The sequence below is a fragment of the Natator depressus genome, chromosome 1 (genome assembly GCF_965152275.1).
Source record: "Natator depressus isolate rNatDep1 chromosome 1, rNatDep2.hap1, whole genome shotgun sequence".
NCBI lineage: Eukaryota > Metazoa > Chordata > Testudines > Cheloniidae > Natator > Natator depressus.
Window position 1 is genome coordinate 10,444,023 of NC_134234.1, and position 27,307 is coordinate 10,471,329.

The 27,307-nt window shown below is 43.5% G+C and overlaps 1 protein-coding gene across 1 annotated transcript in view; it reads right to left on the reverse strand.

Annotated features, from left to right (window-relative positions):
• The window catches only part of LOC141981076 (disintegrin and metalloproteinase domain-containing protein 9-like), a 119,662-nt gene that overhangs the window by 55,784 nt on the left and 36,571 nt on the right, over positions 1-27,307 (reverse strand). Inside the window, exons 10-12 of the mRNA XM_074942885.1 lie at positions 26,500-26,581; positions 12,860-13,017; positions 2,475-2,649 (exon numbers count right to left, since the gene is read on the reverse strand). Coding sequence (XP_074798986.1) covers positions 2,475-2,649; positions 12,860-13,017; positions 26,500-26,581 — 415 coding nt within the window. The remainder of the gene's footprint in view (positions 1-2,474; positions 2,650-12,859; positions 13,018-26,499; positions 26,582-27,307) is intronic.

A 27,307-nucleotide genomic window follows, 5' to 3' on the forward strand; every position in this document is an offset into this window, starting at 1 on the left:
GAAGCCATAGCAACATAGGAGTGCTTGTTGGTTAGCAGTTCTAAGCTGTAGGCCTCCTGTAGAATAAAGTTGATGACCAAACAAGTCCAGCCTCTTTGATTCTTTACCCTTTGGTGTCAACCCTTCTTGGTGTCCCTGCCTCTGCCACTCATTAGTTGTTGCCGCTACTGGAGATGTAGGGGGATGAGAGCAGAGGTGTTTTGAACCCTTAGAAGGGACACAGTGTCTGTTCTCTGCCTATTTAGCCGTGGGGAGAAAGGGTTTGCAAAAATGTTTTGATTGGTTCCAGAATTGCTTCGTTAATTGGAAGCTTCACTCTGGAGGGCCCCGCACATGCTAATATGTCCACTATCTTGTGGGATTTTTTCATGGACCTCTTCTGCTTGAATGTCTAACACTGGGGCACTCTTTTAAGCAGTTTGTGGTAAGCCTTGTAATCCTCTAGTGGTGGTGCATACTTCTCTACAGCCTCATCTGGCAATGAACAAGATGCACCAGGATGCCAAGGCAAAGGCTGATCTACCTCTTGCAATGGAGGAGCTGCCTGAGCAACTTTCAGCTGCTCAGTACCAGTGCCTGTACTGGGTGTTGGAGAATGTTGTCTGCAGTACTGATGGTCTCTGTGCACCCTTGAGGAAGGCAACTCAGATGGGAGAGGGGTTGTCATAGCAGGGGCTAGGGCACTTCACAGGGTCCAGAAAGGCCACTGACATAGCAGTGGTGGACTCCATGGTTGTACAGGCCATTACCCCTTATGATTTGGCCACTGTTGATACTGCTGTGACTTCCATGGACCCTAAGGCTCTGACAGAGGATAAGCTTCCTGTATGGTATGGGACACAAAAGACCCTTCTTCTGAATCCAACAAAGATGAGTCAGATTCCTGCTATAACAGTGGAGAAGAACCCATGTGGACAAGAGATAGGTAAGCTGAACACGGAGATGGCAGTAGTGAGGATATTAATAGTGGCTTGCCCCTGGAACATACTGGCTTTTTAGGTACCGGAAGCAACATCAGAACCGCATGTTCTTGTGGAGCTGATGTAGGAACTACAGTCACTAGTACCAGCTGAAACCCTTCCTTAAATGCTGGGGACATTGATACCAAAAGGTTAAGCAAATCTCAGCATTATTGGTACTGGAATTGGGTCTTGAGTCTGGTGTCTTTGTATAGAAATTTCAGGGGTCAGGCTTGATGGGCCTAGCATAAGTTCCAGAGTCAAAAAACACTCTTGTAGCAGATGAATGTTCTGTGGAATGCCATCCCACAGAGTCCTTGTCTCTAGCTGGTCTCAGTACCTAAGGTCTTGCTGAATGAATTACCGAGTCCTTGGAAGATCTGTATCTCTTCTTCAGTACTGGAGACACAGAACGTGGTGCCAAAGACATCTCAGGAGGCACATCTGTGCGGAGGGTGCCACACTTGGAGTATACTCTGAGTCCTATGGTTCCAACAGAGGGTGAAGTGCCACCTCCATAAGGAGACACTTATGCCTTGCTGGTCCATCCTTTTTAGAGTGAGGCTTAAACCCCCTACAAATGTGACACTTGTCACTTATGTAGGATTCCCCCAAACATTTTAGACAGTTTGGGTGCAGGTCACTGACCAGCATCAGTCTGGCACATGACAGGCAGGACTTAATCCCATAGGGCAAGGCATGGCTCTGGACCCAATCCTGAGAATCAGATTTCATCCAAAAAGGACTTAAAAACTGAAACTTATCACTAACACAATCTAAGCACTATATCTACTAACTACTAAACAACAAAGAGAGTATATGCAATGAGTGATGGAAAAACTTGGATAGCAAGACTGGAAGTGCACCAACAGCCCTCACTGGTGGTAAGAAGGAACTGAGAGGGCTGGGGTCAACTCCATCCTCTTATACCCATGATGCAAATGGTAGAGGGTGCTCAAGCCACCCCAATGGGTATCGCTGAGAAAAAAGTTCTCCAACAACTGTGCACAAGGCGAAGAATAACAAACATAAAGAAGTACTTCTTCACACAATGCACAGCCAACCTGTGAAACTTGTTGCCAGGGGATGTTGTGAAGGCCAAAAGTATAACTGGGCTAAAAAAAGAATTAGAGAGGTTCATGTAGGATAGGTCCATCAGTGGCTATTAACCAAGATGGTCAGGGTATCCCTAAACTTCTGACTGGCAAAAGCAGGGGCTGGATGACAGGGGATGGATTAGTTGATCATTCATGTTCCCGTTCATTCCCTGGGCTAGATGGACCATTAGTCTGACCCAGTATGGTCATTCTTATGTTTTTATGTTCTAATCCCTGCTTTGAGTGCCAAACTGAACTCAGCCTTAACTATGGAACCATGAACAGCACTTCTATGATAAAACCAAAATGACCTCCCCACAGTATTTTCTTGAAGAGTAGTTTTGAAATTGGATAAAACACAAGAAACGTACAATGCTTCTGTAAAACCTGCATTAAACTGATGTCTTCAGTTACTAACCTCATCCATGCCACAGTCACATTCCTCCTCATCGTCTGTCACACCATTACCACACATCTGTACTCCAAATGCTTTCTTTTCTGGTATGTCAAGTAGACAAGTTTTTTCTGATTTTCTTATCATGTCATAATAGTTTGCTCTAGAGCAGTTACTGAACTCTGTACACTGTATCCTCCTGCGTAAGGAGAAGATATCTAATACTAAAGAGCACTTTAATCTGTCAGATAGATGTATATCAAAATCCAATGACTGGAAGTTAGACTCATAGACTTAAAGGTCAGAAAGGACCATCAGGATCATCTAGTCTGACCTCTTGCACAGTGCAGGCAACAGAACCTCACCCACATACTCCTGTAATAGACCCATAAACTCTGGCTGAATTACTGAAGTCCTCAAATCATGATTTAAAGACTTCAAATTAAAAAGAATCCACCATTTACACTAGTTTAAACCTGCAAGTGATGCACGCCCCATGCTGCAGAGGAAGGTTAAAAAAACCCTGGGGTTTTCTTCTTGAAGTAGAAACATGTATTACTTTGAAGCCATTCATTCAGATGGTGGTCTGATTTAAAATTAAATGGACTCCTCTAATACACAGACAAACTGACCATGCACATAAAATATAAAAAACAGACGAATCACTTTACAATAATGTTTATACTGTAGCATGAAATCAACCCTGCACTATATTTTCAATTGAATATTCTCTGATCAGGAAATTAAAGTTGTTATTAAAATACTTTTGATTTTATAATGAATCATGTTTTAAAAATAATTCCTTACCTCATCATTGTTCCCTGCAGATTGATTCCATTGGTGCAAACTAGGTGGATAGTCCTTTCTGTATATGCAAATCAGCTTGGAATCAACCAGTAGTAGCTGAGAATTTTCCCACTCTCAGTCACTGACTCCTCTTCCTGTTTTCTCCAAAGTTTTTCAAAGCTGTACCTTCAGTTTAAGTGAGCCAGCAAGTGAACTGTGGGGGGTTGCAGTGTTGGATTTTGTCCACAGAGAAGAATTCCCAGATGAGAAATTCTTTCTTCTGCATCCTGTTTCTACCAGGATGAGAGACAAAGCTGTGGTGAAAGAAATATCTTCCCTCTCAGCAGGGGCTAGGAGGGAGAAGAGCCAGAAAGAACCAGACATCAGAGCTTTGGAGGATTGGGAGGGATGGTCCTAGCAAAGGAGCCTATGAAAGAACACAGAATCATGGACTCGTAAGACTGGAAGGGACCTAGAGACGTCATCTAGTCCAGTCCCCTGCACTCATGGCAGGGCTAAGTATTATCCCAACATGTTAGAAAAATGAAGGTTACTTACCAGTAACTAGAATTCTTCAAGATAGACTCTGCATATTCTGACTCAGCGGATGCTCTGACCAGTGGAACCCTAGCTAGCAATGCCCATTACAGAACTCACACAGCTCCCCTGCTCCTCCCCTTAATGAATGCAGAATGTTCCACTGCAAGGGTATACAAGGGCACAGTGCTTCTGCAGTCTCAGTTACTTCAGCTCCGGCTTCAGGTCCTTTGGTAAGTAAGGCTTCCAGGAAGTGGGGAAGAGTATACGGAGAGCATGAATATGTAGAGTCCATCTCAGAGAACTCTGGTTACAGGTAAGTAACCTTCATTTCTTCTTTGAGTATCCTCTGCATATTCCCACTCATGGAAATAACAAGCAATAACTAACCAATGATGGTGGGATATGGAGTCCTAACTGAACAATGATTGCAGAACTGTTATATCAAACTTTGCATCTGATCTAGAGTCTCAGTCTAATGAGTTGTGCTTAGTGAAAGTATGGATTGAACTCCATGTTGCCGTTCTACAGATTCCCACTAGAGCTGCCTTTGTCTTATAAGCTTCTTGAATACATAACGCTAAACCATCTAGAAAGCATTTGCACACTGACAGTTTTCCCCTTGTTTTCCCTCTTATAAGACATTAGCAAATTGAGTAATTGTCTGAAATGCTTAGTTTTGTCTAAACAGAAAATGAATGCCCTTCTAGCATCCAATGTAATCTAGCTTCACCCACTTGGTTGGTAAAATTAATGACTGATTAATATGAAAACCAGAAACCACCTTGGCAAGAACTTCATGTGATTATGTAATACTATTTTATCTTTATGAAAGACAGGAAAAGGAGGCTCTGCCATTAACAGTTGTAACTCACTTACATGCCTCACTGAGGTAATAGCTACTATAAACAGTCTTACTCAGTAAATGAAACATGTACAATCTCCCATACATTCAAACAGATGCTGTATTAACTGTGAAAACACTAAATTTAAAACTCAAAAAGGTACAGGATCTCTAATCGGTGGATATAGATTATTAATACCTTTTAAGAAACTCTTAACCACATAAGTAAACACCAATTTAATGACAGGTTTCAGAGTAGCAGCCGTGTTAGTCTGTATTCGCAAAAAAGAAAAGGAGTACTAGTAGCACCTTAGAGACTAACCAATTTATTTGAGCATAAGCTTTCGTGAGCTACAGCTCACTTCATCGGATGCATTCAGTGGAAAATACAGTGGGGAGATTTATATACATAGAGAACATGAAACAATGGGTGTTACCATACACACTGTAACCAGAGTGATCACAAGGTGAGCTATTACCAGCAGAAGAGCGGGGGCAGGATGGGGCGGGGAACCTTTTGTAGTGATAATCAAGGTGGGCCATTTCCAGCAGTTGACAAGAACGTCTGAGGAACAGTGGGCGGTGGGGGGGATAAACATGGGGAAATAATTTTACTTTCTGTAATGACCCATCCACTCCCAGTCTTTATTCGAGCCTAAGTTAATTGTATCCAGTTTGCAAGTTAATTCCAATTCAGCAGTCTCTTGTTGGAGTCTGTTTTTGAAGTTTTTTTGTTGAAGAATTGCAATTTTTAGGTCTCTAATCGAGTGACCAAAGAGATGGAAGTGTTCTCCAACTAGACAGATTGACAGAGCCAGAAGAGTACCCAGAAGTCACCTACTACAGGACAGGCCCAAGAAAGAAAATATGTGTGATTTGGCCTTCCTGATTTCACTCCTGCATGCCTGAGCAATATTTTTATACTCCTCCCTGGTCATTTGTCCAATCTTTCACTTCTTGTAAGCTTCTTTTCTGTGTTTAAAATCAGCAACGATTTCACTGTTAAGTCAAGCTGGTTGCCTGCCATATTTACTATTCTTTCTACACATCAGGATGGTTTGTCCCTGTAACCTCAATAAAGATTCTTTAAAATACAGCCAGCTCTCCTGGACTCCTTTCCCTCGCATGTTATTCTCCCAGGGGATCCTGCTCATCAGTTCCCTGAGCGAGTCAAAGTTTGCTTTTCCGAAGTCCAGGGTCCGTATTCTGCTGCTCTCCTTTCTTCCCTGTGTCAGGATCCTGAACTCGACCATCTCATGGTCACTGCCTCCCAGGTTCCCATCAACTTTTGCTTCCCCTACTAATTCTTCCCAGTTTGTGAGCAGCAGGTCAAGAAGAGCTCTGCCCCTAGTTGGTTCCTCCAGCACTTGCACCAGGAAATTGTCCCCTACACTTTCCAAAAACTTCCTGGATTGTCTGTGCACCACTGTATTGCTGTCCCAGCAGATATCGGGGTGACTGAAGTCTCCCATGAGAACCAGGGCCTGCGATCTAGTAACTTCCATTAGTTGCCGGAAGAAATCGTCGTCCACCTCATCCCCCTGGTCTGGCGGTCTACAGCAGACTCCCACCACGACATCACCTTTGTTGCTCACACTTCTAAACTTAATCCAGAGACTCTCAGGTTTTTCTGAAGTTTCATACTGGAGCTCTGAGCAGTCATACTGCTCCCTTACATACAGTGTAACTCCCCCACCTTTTCTGCCCTGCCTGTCCTTCCTGAACATCCAGTTGTAATATTGCAACTTTCATGTCATTCACCTGCACATCTACCAATGTGATATATGCCATCATGTGCAAGCAATGCCCCTTTGCCATGTACATTCGTCAAACTGGACAGTCTCTACGTAAAAGAATAAATGGACACAAATCAGATGTCAAGAATTGTAACATTCATAAACCAGTCGGAGAACACTTCAATCTCTCTGGTCACGCGATTACAGACATGAAAGTTGTGATATTACAACAGAAAAACTTCAAAACCAGACTCCAGCGAGAGACTGCTGAATTGGAATTAATTTGCAAATTGGATACAATTAACTTCGGCTTGAATAGAGACTGGGAGTGGTTAAGTCATTATGCAAGGTAACCTATTTCCCCTTGTTTTTTCCTACCTCCCACCCCCCCCCCACTGTTCCTCAGACGTGCTTGTTAAACCCTGGATTTGTGCTGGAAATGGCCCACCTTGACTATCATACACATTGTAAGGAGAGTGATCACTTTAGATAAGCTATTACCAGCAGGAGAGTGGGGTGGGGGGAGAGAAAACCTTTTGAAGTGATAAACACCCATTTTTTCATGGTCTGTGTGTATAAAACATCCTCACTGCATTTTCCACTTTATGCATCCGATGAAGTGAGCTGTAGCTCACGAAAGCTTATGCTCAAATAAATTGGTTAGTCTCTAAGGTGCCACAAGTACTCCTTTTCTTTTTACCAATGACTTTATCTGCCTGATCTGCTCACAAGCATGCATGTTATGCTTTGGACTTCAGAGTCACTCCAGAATTCACAAAAAGAGATAGAATGAAAATATCATAGTCGAACAGATGGAGTATGTGAGATGTAAAGAGCTAGGGCTCGTCTAACATCCAGTGACTGAAGGCATTGTTCATTCCTATTTGCATACGGCTTCAGGTACAATAAACTTTCCTACAAAACAAGTCTAATTTCTTTGAACCTTTTGATTTTGGGGTTGCACCCTGATGACCCTGCCTTTCTTTCTCATTGGCCGCAGATACCATCAGAGATACTAGCGGGAGGGACAACAGGTTTACAGGAACTTGTGGCCTGGGCAGGAACAAAGAGGGGAAGGGATGCGGGGTCTGCCACAAGGTCTTAACAGGATTCATAATGGCCTCATTGAGAGGCAGGGCTACTTTTGAGGGGCCCATAGCAGCTAACATGTCAAGTAGGCTTTGCACTACCTCCACCTGTATGCTCAGATTTAAGGCCACACTCTTCAACAATTCTTGGTGAGCCTTACAGTCACTGAGGGGCGGTGACACGCCCCCTCCTGAGACAACTTATCCGAGGAGGAGGAGGCCAGCACTGGCTGTGGAAGCTCTTCCTCTCTTTCTGCCTTGGCAAGATCCCATTGATCTGGCTCTTGCAGCTTGGTTTCGGGTTCAGTACTGCAGTACAGATTGGGTGCTGCCCAAGAGGACAATGCTCCCCTTCTTTCCAAGGCCACTGAATAGGAGCACCAGGAATGAGCCCTGTAAACTGGGGGAACACCCCAGGGGGCTCTAAAAGAGCCACTGGACCAGCGCAGTCCCCAATGACCTCCTGGGCATGCACTCAATGGTACTTCTGTGCCCAGGTCCATGGAAGCATAGAAATGCCTAGAGGAGTAGCAAGAACTGCTCCTCAGATGGGAAGAGTAAGACCTGATCTCCAATTCCAAAGAAGACAGGTCTCTCTCCAGTGAACACAGTGGTACCATTCCCACCTGTGCCAGAGACTGGTGCCAGGGTGGAGATGCCTGCACCAAGGCCAGCAGAGCTTGTTTCCCTTTTACAGTACTGAAGGGTACCGGACTGAACGATGACAGGATCCAGCAGGTTCCCTCCTCTTTGCCAGCACCGATAATGCTGGCTCTTGTACCACCATTGACACTGATACCAACAGCAAGACACAGTCTGTTTGGATTGCACTCTATTCTGATCCCAATACCTGTCCGTCTTCGGTGTTGGCGATTGCCCCCTCTTGGCCATCTGTTTCTTTTGCCTTTTCCTAGGCACTGCAGATGGTGATCATTGCCGGGACTCTAGTACGGTAGGGGGAGCACTCTTAACTGAAACTGAGGTACTCGGTGCTGAGTCTGACTGGCCTGGCTCAGATGGAGGTCTCAGTGCTGTCTTCATGAGCGAAAACTTTAGTCTGGCCTTCTGGCCCTTTTTTGTGCAAGGTTTTAAGTCCCTGTAGACCTAGTAGTGGTCCCCAACGTGAGCTTCACCCAGGCACTCCAGGCAACATGAGTGTGGGTCACTCAGGGGCATAATCTTGTTGCAGGAGGTGCAGGGCTTAAGGCGCTGCCTCGGCACCAGGGAACCAACAAAATTCTGCTAAAACACAAAGTTACAAAACTTCACTAAAATTATCTAAAACTGACTACAACTAACTATGTACAGAAAGAAGAAGAAAAAAAGTCCACTGAAGGAGTTTTCAAAGGCAAGAATAGCTGTTCCAATGACCATCACGGGCACTAAAAAGGAACTGAGCGGGCGCAAGGTTGGCTGGGCATTTTATACCGGTGCTATTGGAAAGATAACAAAAATAGATCTGCAACTAGAGTCCTAGATTTCAAAAGATTTCAACTTTAAAAAAATAATGGAATTAGTTAGGGAAGTGGACTGCATCAAAGAACTCAAGGATCTGAATGTGGAGGAGCCTTGGAAGGAGAAAAACCAATACACCCAGGTCTATCAAAGAATGACTATGAGCTGAGCTGCCAATGTGATGCCACCATGAAAAAGGCTAATGCAGTTTAAGGATCCAAGGTATTTCCAGTAGAGACAGGAAAGTTAGTACATTTATACAAGGCACTGGTGAGACCTCATCTGGAATAATGTGTGCAATTCTGGTCTCCCATGTTTAAGAAAGATTAATTCAAACTAGAACAGGTTCAGAGAAGGGCTATTATGATGATCTGAGGAATGGAAAACTTACCTATCAAAGAGCTTGTCTTGTTTAGCCTAACCAAAAAGAAGGCTGAGGGGAGATATGATTTCTCTCTATAAATACATCAGAGGGATAAATACCAGGGAGGAAGAGGAGTTATTTAAGTTAAGCACCAACGTGGATACAAGAACAAATGGATATATACTGGCCATCAACAAGTGTAGGCTTGAAATTAGGTGAAGGTTTCTAATCAGCGGAATGAAGTTCTGGAACAGTCTTCCAAAGGGAGCAGTGGGGGCAAAAAACCTAACTGGCTTCAAGAGTGAGGCTTGATTAGTTTATGGAGGGGATGGGATGATGAGACTGCCGACAATGGCATGTAGCCAATCTGCGATATATCTCCAATGGCTAGTGATGGGGCACTAGATGGGGAGGCTCAGAGTTACTACAGAGAATTCTTTCTCAAGGGTCTGGCTGGTGTGTCTTGCCCACATGCTCAGAGTGTAACTGATCGCCATATATGGGCTCAGGAAGGAATTTTCCCCCTGGGTCAGATTGGCAGAAACCCTGAGAGTTTTTCGCCTTCCTCTGCAGCATTGGGCACAGGTCACTTGCATGTTTAAACTAGTGTAAATATGAAGTCTTTAAATAAATATTTGAGGACCTCAGTAACACAGCCAGAGGTTATGGGTCTATTACAGGAATGGGTGGATGAGGTTCTGTGGCCTGAAATGTGCAGATCAGACTAGATGATCATGATGGTTCCTTCTGACCTTAAATTCTGTGCATCAATGACCCTATCCTTTGCTCCCCTGTCTCATGAAGCTATACACCGGCCACCTCGACAGCATCAAGGAAAGATTCAACTAACAACTCAGCAGGTGCAGAATGAATTAGATGTGCTTTTGGAAGACTGAAGTGACCCTGGCATTTTTTCCTCACAAGATTGGATCTCAGTGAGAATAACATCTCAATGATTACAAGTCTCACAGGTGCGCCAGGCTGAGGCTGATTGTGCCCAGAGGAGCCCTTTAACTCCTTTCTGACTGGGGTGGGGATCTGCCCCATCACATACTCTCCCATTTAACGTGATCCTCAGGACCCCAATGACTGAGCCTGACTCCTTCACTTCCCATGAAAAGAAGTCCACATTGATGCAGGAAAGAAACACAAACAAAATTCTTGAAAAATCTGGACTGAAGAGGACAGGCTCCTAGCACAGCCTGTCTTTCAAAGCGCTAAAGTCTTTCTCACAATGTTCATCTCTATGGACCTTCTTTGAACTCCCATCTTGTATCAGGTCTACCAAAGGGATGGGATGGCAGTGAAACTGGGAATAAACAGCCTATAGTAAGTAGCCAATTAGTCCAATGAAGTGCCACACCTGCCTCTTAGTCTGCAGAATAGGACATACCAACAATGTCTGTACATTGCTGACTAGTGGCCTAAGTTGGTCTCCTCTCACAGTACAACCAAGGTAATTCACCAATTTGCATTTTGCTGGATTGACTATGAGCGGGATGTATGGACATCCCACTGCACTTTTTCCCCAAGGTCCTACCGTATCCATCCCAATTCATGTGAAGGGAGTTTTGATTGGGAGAGTGTGATCAAATGGGCCTTTGGGCACACAGGACAGGAGGCACAGTACTCTCTGACTTCCTGGTAGGTGCCAGGCCAGTAGAAATGAGCCAACATTCAGGACAAGGTTGTGATGCTGGCACCATAACAGACGGATCGTTCTCTTGTGAATTGGTACTAGAAACAGAGACTGATGCCACTGAATGCTGAATCAGCCTTCAGAGCCTTTCCCTGGCTCTGGGATCCCTTGGTGCCTCCTTTGTCCCAGATGCACTTGGAACAGATGCTGGTCTAGGAGGCTTAACCAAAAGCGTGGGAACCCTCAGTTCTAGGAGGCTTCACTGCTAACGCTTCCTAAGGCAAGATTCCCTGTAGTCTTTTCTGCCACTTTTTCTTTGTTCATATGGTAAATATTAAGTGTATTGAGTACTTTGATGCTGAGTGACCCTGGCCCAAGAATGCCAGGCATCTAGATGCTGGGAATACTAATGGACATGACATGCATCTTTTAAAACCTGATTTCTTGGTCTTTGGTTCTGCTATCAAAGCACCAAAGAAACTTATACTTATAAAAATTCAAACTAAACAACTATACTAATACATGTCTAACTAACTACAACTACCATCTAACTAGGCACTACATATATGGATCTGGAAGAATCCTGGATGGATTCCTAATCCATCTGCTGATCATGGCTGGAAGAACATGAAGCAGCTGAAGTACATACCCCTTTTATACCCTCACCATGGAACATCTGATGTTTGCTAAGGGGATGGATGAAGGAGGCGTGCGAGCACTCCAATGGGCACTGCTACCTAGGCTTCAACCATTCAGAGTGCACTAGTCAGAGCATCCCATGAATGGGAATATGCAGAGGACATTCAAAGAGGAACTTATACATATTTTAGTCTTTGAAGGGAAAGCTCCTGACAAAGAACTTAGCCCTGAATTATGAAGGGGAGGGGTAAAACTGTGTTGTTTTAGTCATTAATAGCCACATGCAGCTGAATCTCCAAACAACACAGAACATGGCATAGCCATCAATGTACCAAGGTCTTAACTACAAGGCCTTGAGGACCAAAAGAGAAGGATGCTGCATTTGTCTTTTAAATGTCCTTTGTTCAAACAAAAAAAGACAACAGGAATACCAATCAAGGGCATCTCTTCCTGACAGTACGTAGACAACATGTGTGAGGTAATATCTTTTATAAAGTAATGACAGTACATACAGTGTTTAAATCCTGGAGAGTCTGCGTAGTTATTAGCAGAAAGGACTACAGAGAAACAAAAGAACTATTTACCAATAACAAGAGATGATAAAGCTAGGTGAAGCAACACAGGGAGCTCCAACTTGCATCACAGGCAGTGAGAAAGAACTAAGAGGGACTTGAGGTGATCTCACCCTTTATGCCCTGAGCTGCAAGCACAAGGACATGCAGGGCACACGCGTGCGCCCAACAGTACTGCTAGCAAAAATCTGACTCAAGTGTACTGGGTGCACATACACCTATAGTGAAATCGCTTGAAGGAGAACCAGTGCCACAAGGTGCATTCACCTCCTGGGGAAGGTCACTGCAAAGTGGGCTAGCACAAGGAGCAGGAGGCCCATAATCATTTTCCATTCTTGGGTTTCATACTGAACTCCAAAACTGCAATGCAATGGAAATGAGGTCAAATGTGGAGTAAGCAGCCAAAAAATCCCAAAACAACTCCCCGCCCCCAAAAGGACAAATAAAAACCAAAGGAAAAATATTACTTGTTCAAGACAGAGAAGACTTCTGAATTTAACTAATTCGTCAAAGGCTGGAGCCAACTGGCCACATGGAAAGGAAGGGAAGAGGAGTCAGTGACTGAAGATGAGAACATTTTCAACTGCTATTCTGTCCCCCTACATGATATGTTATGTAGAGGAAGGACTATCCTGTCCCATGTGCATCGGAGACAACCAGTCTATAGAAAAAAGGAACTATTCTCCAAGATGACCTTATCAAAAGCCATAACTGTCGTATTTAAAAGTTTAAAAACAAACATTACTCACGAGGCAAATGACCACATGACGCATTTTCCTCCTCCAGGGCATTTGCAAACACAGCCTCTAGCTGTATTTCTCTTAGAATTATCATGAGGGAAGCCAAGAGAATGGCCCATCTCATGTGCAACACTGATTGCATCATAGAGCACTGAGCTAGATCTTGCCTGTACACAGTTAGACAAAACACAAAGACAAGAGGGAGTTATGAATTACATATGAACATAAAAAGCCACATTTTTAGTTATTGCACGGACACACTGGATAATTTCATTTGCAAACAGATAATTCTAGAACATTGCAGAATTCGAAAAGAGAATTTTCAGAGTGAAGGAATAATTTCTTCGCACTATTCTCTGGCATCCTTTTAACAGGGGGGAAAAATGAACTACTTACGAGTGATATGCCTAGCTCCGCCAAGGTCCCCAAGCCATAAAATTTCATCCCATAATTCCTCTACATCAAGCCTATAAGTGGAGGTTACTTACTGTAACTGGATGTTCTTAGAGATGTGTGGTCCCTATCTGTACTCCACCCATGGGTATGCATGCACACCATGCACGTGAGTCCGGAAATTCTTCAAAACGGTGTCCATTGACTGGCATATAGGCAGGAGTTTTCCTCATGCTACTAACTGATGGTATGAGAGGCAGCATGGGTCAATGCCTCTCCAATTCCTCTTCTTACAGCAAATCCAACAGGATCTGAAGCAGATGGGGTGGAGGGCGGGTTGTGGAATACAGATAGTGACAACACATCTTGAAGAACCTCCAGTTACAGCAAGTAACTTTCACCACTTCTTTCTCAAATGATGGTGTATTCTCCATGTGGGTGACTGGTAAGCAGTGTTCAGACTGGAGGAGAGTGCAAGGAAGATGACACAAAAATGCCATTCCTACCGCTTCATCTACAGTCAATCCATTACAGTGTAATGTGTCACAGACATGTGGACAGAACTCCAAGTCACTGCCCTGCAAATGTCCTAAAGCAGGACATCAGATAGGGATGCTGTCGAGGCTGCTTATGCTCACATGGAGTGAGGTGTCATATCCCCAGGGAAGGAGGAATTCTTGATATTTTGTAGCACTCCAATATGCATCCTGAAACCCACTTAGAAATCCTCTGGGAGAATATATCTTGCCCATGCGATCTTTCAGCTATGGCAATAAAAAAAGCTGAGATTTTCTAATGGGTTTGTTTCTTTGCATGTAGAATGCCAGGGCGCACCTGACATTAAGGGAGTGAAGTCTCTTGTCTTCAGAAGCATGGGGTTTCAGGAAAAATACAGGAAATTGTATTGTTTGATTGATGTGGAATTTAGAAACAATCATGGAGAGAAATATGGGGTGTAACTGAAGAGAAATCTTCTCTCTGTGAAACACTGTATAGGGAGTGTCTGCAAGGATGGCTCCTCGTTCACGTACCCTTCTGTTGCCATAGGTTCGAAGGGCAGACCTGTGAGTGTTGACAGGACAAGGATAAGGTCCCATTGCGGTAAAGCTTTAATGATCAGTGCGAATAGCTTGATCTAGCCCTTCATAAATTGTAGAGTAGTTGGTGAGAAAGAAAGAATGTTGTTCCACTGGAGGGAAGAAGGCACTAATCACTGTTAGGTATACCCACAGCAAAGTAAGAGCTAGACCTGAAGTCTTCAAGGATAGGAGATAGCTTAGGTCAATTGGAATGCCAATGGTATCCAGCAAACATTGGTGGAGACATCCGTAGGCCGAAAAGTGCCTCCATTTGGTTAGTTAGCAGGTTCCTGTAGAATCCTTTCTACTTTGCTTAATGATTTCCTGAACAGGGGTGGAGCATGAGCATTCTATTTTGGATACCCATCCAATCACCAGATCATGAGGTGGAGAGAGCTCGGGTTGGGGTGCTTGATCCCTCCCTCCTTGGGTTAGGAGATCTGTAAATGGTTAGATCCTGATAGGTGGGCGGATGGATGTATCTAGAAGTTCTGTGAACCAGAACTGTCTGGGCCAGTAAGGTGCTAGGAGAATGATGTTGGCTTTGTCGCAATGGATCTTCCCTATGATTTGTGGGAGTAGGAGGATGGGAGGAAACATGTATCTGAGGCCATCCGTCTAGGAAAGCAGGAGAGGGTCACCCTGAGAGTTGCAACCCATGGCTCCCCTGGAGCAATACACTTCCTTTAATCTGGGACACAAATCAGTCCCATAGTGGAGTACTCCATTGTGTAAATATCTTAGTTAGGACTGTGTCATGAATCCCTCATTCGTGATCTGCAGAGAAGATTCTGCTTAGTTTGTCTGCCAAGGAGTTGTGAACACATGGGAGGTACAAGGCCTATATTGTGATATGGTTTCTCATACACCTGTTCCAAAGTCTGACATCTTCCAGGCAAAGAGAATGAGATCTTGCTCTTCCTTGTTTGTTTATAGGCATCACAGCAGTGATACTGTTCAATGATCTCTATACGTGCAGCGAGTGTAGGAGGGGAAGGAAAGCCTTGCATGCAAGGTGGATGGCCCTCAGTTCCAGTGCGTTTATATGTAGCCTTGCCTCTCGCAGTATCCAGGCACCTTGAATGGTGTGGCAGTCCTGGTGAGCATCCCACCTCATAAGGGAGGCGTCTGACACTATTTCCTGCATGTGGGAGGGATGAAAGAAGTCCCCACCATGACTTTGTTTGGGTTCAACCATCAAGTAAGGGAGGTGAGAACTCTGGTGGGAACAGTTACCTTGGAACTGTGGTCCCTGTTTGGTCAGTAAATCAAGTGGAGCCAAGCTTGCAGACACTGCAAGTGGAGACTGGTGAAATGTGTCATGTAGGTGCATGCAGCCATGTGGCCTAACAGAAGGAGACACCTGGTGCCATAATTCATGGTCTGTCGGTGACATGGGAAATCAGGTTCCTCATTGCATAAAATCTGTCTGTGGGGAGGAATGCTCTACCAAAGACTGAGTCCAAACATGCTCCTATAAAGTTTATTGTCCTTGTGGGAGATAAAATGGACTTTTCTTCATTTATGCAAATGTTTAAGGTAGCAACAAGTTGCAGAAGAGATCCTGTTGCTGACAGGACTGCTTGATGAGACTGGCCTACCAGAAGCCAGTCATCCAAGTACGGGAACACAGTTAAGCCATGGCGCCTCATCTGGGCTACTACCACAGAGAAAATTTTCATTAAAATCTTGGGTGCTATAGTGAGCCCAAAGGGGAAGACCTGAAACTGGTTGTGTTCCTGGCCAACCATGAAATGCAGGAACTTCCTGTGTGAGTGGTGAATGTTCACATGGAAATACATGTCCTTCGTGTCAAGAGCCACAAACAACATCCCCTCCTGAAGAGAGGGGATTACAGAGGCCAATGTAATTGTAACCCATGTGCCTAATAGGGAGATATCCCTTTAAGAGATCTATGTGGGGGGATGAGTTGTGACTCTTTCTGTAGCTGCCTGTACCACTGATTTGGGGGCAGGATGGGAAAACAAAGTCAGCTCCTTTGGCAGGAACAAAATGCCTCTCAGCCCTTTTTGGTGTATGCGCACAAGATGTTTGTGTGTGCCAAACCACGCCGTCCAGCTCTAATATAGCCTCTTTAATTGGAAGGGCCACCTTACTCAGTCCTTGCAGTTGCAAGATGTCCAGGAGCTGGTGTTGAAGGCTCTGGACCTCTTTAAATGTGATCTGTAGATCATTTGCAATCTGCTGTAACAGCTCCTGGTACTGATGGTGGTTGTCTGGCAGAGAATGTGATGAAGAAGTGATAGCATGGTCCAGAGATGATGAAGAAGCTCCTGTTGGAACCATCAGTACCAGTGGAAGCAGTTCTGACTCTTTCTCCTCGTACACCAATGGAACCAGTGAGTGAGAGGGGGAGGAGTGGTACTACCTCTGAAAATGGCCCAGATGCCTGATATATGGATCCCATGGGCACCAATAAAACCAGAAGGAGGGATCCACTGGTTGCAGAGGACTGCCAAGGGAATCAGTACCAGCGGTTGCTTGGGGAGGGAGTCATACCCAGAGGAGTGGTGAACATATCCTCTTGATTGTCGGTCAGGCTCCTGTACCTCTGAAAAGATACTGGTGCATATATCTCCTCTGACTCCGCTGATTCAGAGGACTGTTCCCTCAGCAGTGGCGGTGCCATCAGTACCGGGGTACTCTTGCCCCATGGTTGGAGATGGAACCGCTCTTGGGATATCGGCATAGATTCATCTTCCAGAGTAAAAACATCAGTCAGTAGGGCAGAGCCAGAGAGGAGTGAAGAGTGTGGGTGTGGGAGAAATATATCCTCCAGTGTTATGTGTTATATCCTCCAGTGTTATGTAAGTCTCTGTATGGCCCATGGTATTCCAACAGACATGCCTGAAGGACCCGGCTTATCTGTTTCAGCTAAACTGTTTTTAGATGAACAAGGCAGTACCGATGATGAGTCTGGCCCTTCACTCATAGAAGGAACTGACAAGCATCTGTCTTTCTATTTCAGTACCACAGTCACCACTGAAACTAGTGGATCCCTCTTTCTGTGCACCTTGCCCTCCAATCTGGGGGTCTTTGATGGAGCCTGTTCCATGGGTTCCATATGTGATGTCTCACCCGACCTGGACTATCTCAGGGAGGGAACGCATTTCCTAAGGACAGTCCTCTGTGGAGATCTGTCCTTGCACCCATGGGAGTGCCCTCTACTCTCATGGGGAGCCCTTGAGGAAGACTCATTGGACTTCAGGGATAGAGGCTCTGCTCCAAGGTAAATGCTTGGAGGGGCACTGCTGGTTGGTTGAGGCTGATGTATATGGTGGTCTCCTGGACCCAGATCAGAGGAGGGCCTCATAACCTCCTCCATCAGAAACTTTTTAAGTCAAAGCGCGTAGGCTTCTTGAGTTCTGGGTAGAAAGGATTACTTTGCAGCAATATGTGCCTCACACAGAAAGTACAGGCACCACAGATGCTCATCACAGATGGAGAAAGAGCAAAGGGAGGAGAGACAACTCTTGAATTCCAGACTCTGTGTATAATCCCAGAACGGGGAGAACATCCCCCGACAGGGGGCTGGGAGGAACTACTCTATACTACCTATAAACAATACTAACTACAAACTACTTAAGCTAAGATATTTACAAATATTTTTACTTTACAGTTTGTACACAGAGTGAAGGAGGACATGATTCTGACTAAGCCCAGGCAGCAGGTAAGAGAGAACTGAAAAGGCATTTACCTACACTGTCTCTTAAATGGTCGAGAGCATGGGGAGAACTACTACACATGTGCAGGTCAACGGACACTACTTTGAATAATTTCCAGACTCAAGCGTATGGCATGCACGCATACCCATGTGTGGAATACACATAGGAACCATCACTTGAGGAAGAACTTCTGGTAGTGCTGAAGCATTTCTTTTAGAAGGAAATTAATTCCTGATTTCAAGACTCCATGTGATGGAAAATCCATCACAATGGTCAATAAATTGTCCTAATGGTTAATTACCTGTGATGTGCCTTATGAACATAAGAATGGCCATACTGGGTCAGACCAAAGGTCCATCTAGCCCAGTATCTTGTCTTCCGACAGTGGCCAATGCCAGGTGCCTCAGACGGAATGAAGAGAACAGGTAAGCATCAAGTGATCCATCCCCTGTCACCGATTCCCAGCTTCTGGCAAACAGAGGCTAGGGAAACCATCCATGCCCACCCTGGCTAATAGCCATTGATGGACCTATCCTCCATGAACTTATGTAGTTCTTTTTAAACCTTGTTATAGTCTTGGCCTTCACAACATCCTCTGGCAAGGAGTTCCAGAGATTGACTGTGTGTTGTGTGAAAAAATACTTCCTTTTGTTTGTTTTAAACCTGCTGCCTATTCATTTCATTTGGTGACCTCTAGTTCTTGTTAATACATTCTTATTTGTTTTCTCCACACCAGTCATGATTTTATAGACCTCAATCATATCTCCCCTTAGTCGTCTCTTTTCCAAGATGAAAAGTCCCAGTCTTAGTAATCTCTCCTCAGAAGGCAGCCGTTCCATACCCCTAATCCTTTTTGTTGCCCTTTTCTGAACCTTTTCCAATTCCAATATATCTTTTTTTTGAGATGGGGTGACCATATCTGCATGCAATATTCCAGATGTGGGCATACCATGGATTTATATAGAGTTAATATGATATTTTCTGTCTTATTATCTATCCCTTTCTTAATGATGTCCAGCATTCTGTTCGCTTTTTTGACTGCCGCTGCATATTGAGTGGATGTTTTCAGAAAACTATCCACAATGACTCCAAGATCTCTTTCCTGAGTGGTAACAGCTAATTTAGACCCCATCATTTTATATGTATAGTTGGGATTATGTTTTCCAATGTGCATTGCTTTGCATTTACACTGAATTTCATCTGCCATTTTGTTGCCCAGTCACTCAGTTTGGAGAGATCCTTTTGTAGCTCTTCACAGTCTGCTTGGGACTTAACTATCTTGAGTAGTTTTGTATCATGTGCAAATTTTGCTCCCTCACTGTTTACCCCTTTCTCCAGATCATTTATGAATATGTTGAACAGGAGTGGTTCCAGTACAGAGCCCTGGAAAACACCACTATTTAACCTCTCTCCATTCTGAAAACTGACCATTTATTCCTACCCTTTATTTCCTATCTTTTAACCAGTTACCAATCCATGAGAGGACCTTCCCTCTTATCCCATGACTGCTTACTTTGCTTAAGAACCTTGGTGAGAGACCTTGTCAAAGGATTTCTGAAAATCTAAGTATACTATATCCACTGGATCCCCCTTGTCCAAATGCTTGTTGACCCCCCTGTCAAGGTTCCTCCCCTACTCTGAACGCTAGGGTACAGATGTGGGGACCTGCATGAAAACCTCCTAAGCTTATCTTTACCAGCTTAGGTCAAAAACTTCCCCAAGGTACAAAATATTCCACCCGTTGTCCTTGGATTGGCCGCTACCACCACCAAACAAATACTGGTTACTGGGGAAGAGCTGTTTGGAAACGTCTTTCCCCCCAAAATACTTCCCAAAACCTTGCACCCCACTTCCTGGACAAGTTTTGGTAAAAAGCCTCACCAATTTGCATAGGTGACCACAGACCCAAACCCTTGGATCTGAGAACAATGAAAAAGCATTCAGTTTTCTTACAAGAAGACTTTTAATAGAAATAGGAGTAAATAGAAGTAAAGAAATCCCCTCTGTAAAATCAGGATGGTAGATACCTTACAGGGTAATTAGATTCAAAACATAGAGAACCCCTCTAGGCAAAACCTTAAGTTACAAAAAAGATACACAGACAGAAATAGTTATTCTATTCAGCACAATTCTTTTCTCAGCCATTTAAAGAAATCATAATCTAACACGTACCTAGCTAGATTACTTACTAAAAGTTCTAAGACTCCATTCCTGGTCTATCCCCGGCAAAGACAGAATATAGACAGACACACAGACCCTTTGTTTCTCTCCCTCCTCCCAGCTTTTGAAAGTATCTTGTCTCCTCATTGGTCATTTTGATCAGGTGCCAGCGAGGTTACCTTTAGCTTCTTAACCCTTTACAGGTGAGAGGAGTTTTCCTCTGGCCACGAGGGATTTTAAAGGGATTTACCCTTCCCTTTATATTTATGACACCCCCCCAAAGAATTCTAGTAGATTGGTGAGACATGATTTCCCTTTACAAAAACCATATTGACTTTTCCTCAACAAATTATGTTCATCTATGTGTCTGGCAATTTTGTTCTTTACTATAATTTCAACCAGTTTGCCCAGTACTGAAGTCAGGCTTACTGAGCTGTAATTGCCTGGATCACCTCTGGCATCATATTAGCTATCCTCCAGTCATTTGGTACAGAAGCTGATTTAAATGATAAGTTACAAACTACAGTTAGTAGTTCTACAATTTCACATTTGCATTCTTTTAGAACTCTTGGGTGAATACCATCTGGTCCTGGTGACTTATTATTGTTTAGTTTATCAATTTGTTCCAACACCTCCTCTAATGACGCCTCAAGATGGGACAGTTCCTCAGATTTGTCACCAAAAAGAATGGCTTATGTTTGGGAATCTCCCTCACATCCTCAGCCATGAAGACCGATGCAAAGAATTCATTTCGTTTCTCCGCAATGGCCTTATCATCCTTGAGTGCTCCTTTAGCATCTTGATTGTCCAGTGGTCCCAGTGTTATTTAGCAGGCTTCCAGCTTCTGATGTACTTATATTTTTTTTTGCTATTACTTTTTGAGTCTTTGGCTAGTTGTTCTTCAAATTCTTTTTTGGTCTTCCAAATTGTATTGTTACACTTCATTTACCAGAGTTTATGCTCCTTTCTATTTTCCTCACTAGGATTTAACTTCCACTTTTTAAAGGATGCCTTTTTGCTTCTCACTGCTTCTTTTACTTTGTTGTTTAGCCACGGTGGCACTTTTTTCCTTCTCTTGCTATGTATTTTAATTTGGGGTATATATTTAAGTTGAGCCTATATTATGGTGTCTTTAAAATGTTTCCATGAAGCTTGCAGGGATTTCACTTTTGGCACTGTATCTTTTAATTTCTGTTTCACTAACTTCCTCATTTTTGTATAGTCCCTCTTTCTGAAATTCAATGCTACAGTGTTGGGCTGCTGTGGTGTTTTCCCCTCCACAGGGATGTTAAATTTAATTATATTATGGCCATTAGTACCAAGCAGTCCAGCTATATTCATCTCTTGAAAAGATCCTGCACTCCACTTAAGACTAAATCAAGAAGTGCCTCTTCTCTTGTGGAATTTGGATGGGTTATGCCCCATCCAAATTAATCTAGCTTCAGATTCCTCTCTTTGATAAACTAAATAGATTGAGCTTCTTAAGTCTCTCACTGTAAAACAGGTTTTTCAGACTGAATCATTCTTATACCTCATCTGAATCCTTTCCAATTGTTCAACATCCTTGAGAAGGTAAGGGGTGGATGATGGCAGGGGGAGAACAGTGGAGGTACCATGCTTGGAAGGGAGGCCGAAGAACCCAGTCTTAATGGATCACTGGCACCTACTTCATATATGATAAAAGTATAGGTAGGTAAGGAAATTTTACCTATTGCTTCCACAACTTGGTTGTAGGATGTCCCACAATCCTGTGAAGGTTTTACTACTTTTAAGTAATAGCACAGGACACAAAGACATGGTATTCTTGACCTCTTACTGTAAAATCGGGGAAGAGCAAGGGAGTAAGGCATAAAATATGGTCTGATTTGAACTCACTTTGGACAGTGCCTGGATATCTCCTTGCAAAAGCTATCAGATGGTACAACACTCCCAGAACTGGGTTCTGGGTGTATCAGCTGGGGAAATGGGTCCTGTTGCTTTTACCAAGCATGGAAAGCAAACTTCTAGCAAAGTAGAAGACCCTTCAAAGTGTTTTGAGGGATGGAGACTGTAGCCCGATCCTGTAATGAATGCCAATTGGTACTCAAGTAATGAGAGGTGTGTGCTAAGGTTCTTGCCCTAGAAACAGACACGACAGAGTCAAAACTGACAAGTTCAATATCTTGTAAGGAACTCCATGGTGTATAGCAAAGGCACTCACACAGAGAGCAAAATACAACCTTAATTACCTTTGTTACTATAATTAATAGAGATAAGAAAGCTCCAAATCACATAAGCAAATAGAGGTAATAGAGTATTAAACAAATTTTAAAGGTTATTCACTGCATAATTTATGTTCATAGATTTACATACTCACACCTCTTTATTGAAGATCTGGTGGTAAGAGACAGAGGACCAGCCCTGTCTCTGGCATGCAAATGGGTCAGATAGTCCAGGTCCCCAGTGCTTGAAGATAGATGATATAGTACTAAAATATTGAAGGGTGGAGGGCTAGCTACCTACTTCATGTGGGTTCTTGCTTACTTAGGGCCTGGGAATCATCATTAATATTCATACTAACACCCACCCTCCTCTGTCCATATCCAACTTCCTCACCCTAAGAATATTGGAGTGCCTTTACCTGATAGGCTAGCATATTAATCCATATTCACTCATTACCATATTGCTGAAGCAAATTTGTGGTTAGACATCTGCCAACGATCCTAGCCGAATATATCCACGTTTAGTATCAGTTCAGTGTTCCTGCGGTTGCCTAGTCTCATTTTATGCCAACTTTTCTCTTAAGCAAACTATTCCCAGTTCCCCAAAATCCACGGTGACAGTTGGGCTACTTATCGATACTGTTTCTGGTGATTTTCTTAAATTGAAAACCATCTAGTCAATATTTTTATCAGTGATCTAGATGATGACATAAAATCTTTGCTGGTAAAATTCACAAGTGACAGATTGGTGGGGAAGTAAATAACACGGGAGACAGTTTACTATTACAGAGATCTAAATCATCTGGTTAAATAGTCACAGTCCAACAAAATGCATTTTAATGCAGCCCAATGTAAGGGTAATCTGCATCTGGGCCAAATAAACAAAATGCATGCTGGATAGGAGACTCTGTCTTGGAAAGCAGTGACTCAGAGAAGGACTTATGAATCATTGAAGATAATCACCTCAACATGACCTGTCAATGCAATGTCATGGCAAAAAGAGCTAATGCAATCCTTGGATGTATAAGTAGGGGAATATCAAGTAGAAGTAGGAAAGTCATCTTGCTTTTGTAGATAGCATTGGTAAGACTGGCTGTATTTTGAAGATTCCTTATTGAGGTTGCAGGAACAAACCATCCTGATGTGTAGAAAGAATAGTATATATGGCAGGTGACCAGCTTGGCTTAACAGTGGAATCCTTGCTCATCTTAAACACAAAAAAGAAGCTTACAAGAAGTGGAAGATTGGACAAATGACCAGGGAAGAGTATAAAAATATTGCTCGGGCATGCAGAAGTGAAATCAGGAAGGCCAAATCACACCTGGAGGTGCAGCTAGCAAGAGATGTTAAGAGTAACAAAAAGGGTTTCTTCAGGTATGTTAGCAACAAGAAGAAAGTCAAGGAAAGTGTGGCCCCCTTACTGAATGAGGGAGGTAACCTAGTGACAGAGGATGTGGAAAAAGCTAATGTACTTAATGCTTTTTTTGCCTCTGTCTTCACAAACAAGGTCAGCTCCCAGACTACTGCACTGGGCAGCACAGTATGGGGAGGAGGTGACCAGCCCTCTGTGGAGAAAGAAGTGGTTCAGGACTATTTAGAAAAGCTGGACGAGCACAAGTCCTTGGGGCCAGATGCACTGCATCCGAGAGTGCTAAAGGAGTTGGCGGATGTGATTGCAGAGCCATTGGCCATTATCTTTGAAAACTCATGGTGATCGGGGGAGGTCCCGGACGACTGGAAAAAGGCTAATGTAGTGCCCATCTTTAAAAAAGGGAAGAAGGAGGATCTGGGGAACTACAGGCCAGTCAGCCTCACCTCAGTCCCTGGAAAAATCATGGAGCAGGTCCTCAAGGAATCAATTTTGAAGCACTTCGAGGAGAGGAAAGTGATCAGGAACAGTCAGCATGGATTCACCAAGGGCAAGTCATGCCTGACTAACCTATTTGCCTTCTATGATGAGAGAACTGGCTGTGTGGATGAGGGGAAAACAATGGACATATTATTCCTTGACTTTACCAAAGCTTTTGACATGGTCTCCCACAGTATTCTTGCCAGCAAGTTAAAGAAGTATGGGCTGGATGAATGGACTATAAGGTGGATAGAAAGCTGGCTAGATCATCAGGCTCAACAGGTAGTGATCAATGACTCCTTGTCTAGTTGGCAGCCGGTATCAAGCAGAGTGTCCCAAGGGTCGGTCCTGGGGCCAATATTGCTCAATATCTTCATTAATGATCTGGAGGATGGCGTGGATTGCACCCTCAGCAAGTTCACAGATGACACTAAGCTGTGGGGAGAGGTAGGTATGCTGGAGGGTAGAGATAGGATACAGAGTGACCTAGAGAAATTAGAGGATTGGGCCAGAAGAAATCTGATGAGGTTCAACAAGGAAAAGTGCAGAGTCCTGCACTTAGGACGGAAGAATCCCATGCACTCCTACAGACTAGGGACCGAGTAGCTAGGCAGCAGTTCTGCAGAAAAGGACCTAGGGGTTATAATGGATGAGAAGCTGGATATGAGTCAACGGTGTGCCCTTGTTGCCAAGAAGCCTAACAGCATTTTGGGCTGTATAAGTAGGAGCATTGCCAGTAGATCGAGGGATGTGATCATTCCCCTCTATTCAGCATTGGTGAGGCCTCATCTGGAGTACTGTGTCCAGTTTTGGGCCCCACACTACAAGAAGGATGTGGAAAAATTGGAAAGCGTCCAACGAAGGGCAACAAAAATTATTAGGGGGCTGGAGCACATGACTTATGAGGAGAGGCTGAGGGAACAGGGATTATTTAGTCTTCAGAAGAGAAGAATGAGGGGGGATTTGATAGCTGCTTTCAACCACCTGAAAGGGGGTTCCAAAGAGGATGGATCTAGGCTGTTCTCCGTGGTAGCAGATAACAGAACAAGAAGTAATGGTCTCAAGTTGCAGTGGGGGAGGTTTAGGTTGGATATTAGGGCAAACTTTTTTACTAGGAGAGTGGTGAAGCACTGGAATGGGTTACCTAGGGAGGTGATGGAATCTCCTTCCTTAGAGGTTTTTAAGGTCAGGCTTGACAAAGCCCTGGCTGGAATGATTTAGTTGTGGATTGGTCCTGCTTTGAGCAGGGGGTTGGACTAGATGACCTCCTGAGTTCCCTACCAACCCTGATATTCTATGATTCTATGACTGCTATTAGGATTCTGTGTCAAATTCTAGTGTGCACACTTTGTGGAAACACTGGAGAGATTTCAAAGGAGAGCCATAAATATGATCCACACACTAGAAAACAAGCCTTATGACATTGAGCTTATAGAGCTCAACTTATTCAGCTTATGGGAGAGAAGGTTGAGAGGTGAGTTGATGACTGTGTATAGCTTGTTGGGGTTTTCGATCTTGCTGATGAAGCCATAATAAGATCCTATGGTTGGAAGTTGAAGTTAGACAAATTCAACCTTGAAAAAAGGTGCAATTTCCTAGCAGCAAGGATAATTGAACACTGGAACTGAATAATTTCTTAGAGTCTTTAAAATCAGGTTAGATATCTTTATAAAATATATGCTTTAATCACAACTGGCCAGATATATCCAAGCAGGGGGAGTTCATTTTCCTCTGAAAGATCAGAGATTGTCCACAGCTGGAGATGGAGCACTGAATGGCTGAACCAATGCTTTTAGGTGGTACAGATGTCTGACTGGTGGGTCTTGCTCTCATGGCTCAGGGTCTAACTGATTACCAGATTTGGGTTTGGGAAGGAACTTTTTCACAGATCAGATCAGCAGGGACCTTGGGTTTTTTTGTTTGTTTTTGATTTACTTCCTCTGCATGGGGCATGAATAACCTGCTAAGATCATCTAGACATCTTCCACCTAGTTGTTTCTCTGCCATTGCAAGTGCCTTGGTGGCACCTGTGTCTTTCCTGTGGTCTGCCTGTTGTACACAATAGTTTAGTCTTCTGAGGATTGAAATGCTTTGGACTGACTCAAGTTATTGGGCTTAATATAGGGATGTCTGGGTGAAATTTAATGTCCTGTTATATACAGAATGTCAAACTCGACCATCCTTCTATGCTTAAAATCTATGAAATTATGAATTATTAGCATAGTGTTAATTAAATTATCAGTTTTCAAAGTGTACATACTGCGAACTATACTTCACATACTTTGACAGTAGCTACTGAGGGAAAATTAGTGCACAGATAGTCTCCATATGAATATCCATCATATCCTGGGTATCTTCCACCACTGCAGTACAAAATACAAAAAAAGATATAGAATGTTCTGTTGATATTACACTGCTCTCTACAGCTATAAATGCATTCAGTCTAAATAAAAAGAGTGATATATAAACCTATGTTTAGAACGATAAGACGACAATTTATTCTCACCTGTAAATACATCTTCTCATAACATAAATGTCCACCAATCAAGAGTCACTTACTGACTAAAGTCTGCCCCTCAGAATCAATTGGAAACATCTCTGCTGAAATGTATTTCACTGGGAGCAGTGACCATGTTAAAATATTAGCTATTTATGTGACACCATATTCAAATATTAGTCATGCAGTCAGGATAAATATACATCCCATTCTCATATACATAGGGCCAGAACTTAGCTGGTGTGAACTGGTGCAGGTCCCAATTGAGCTATACCAATCTATATTATGTGATGATCTGGCCCAAATTGTCTTCACTACTGGGGAACTGGTTTACAGTAGTGCAGAAAAAAGGGGCATTGAAACTATTTTCAGAAACATGGCAGTTTAGACAGGCTCATCGTCAACGAATACATTAGAAGCAAGAGGAAGACCAAGGACATGATAGACCTGCTACTCAATGGGGTGTGGGGGGAAGACAATAACAGAAAATGTGGAAATGGAGAAGTACTAAATGACTTTTTTGTTTCAGTTTTCACCAAAAAGGTTAGTAGATATTGGATGTCTAACATAGTTTATGCCAGTGAAAATGAGA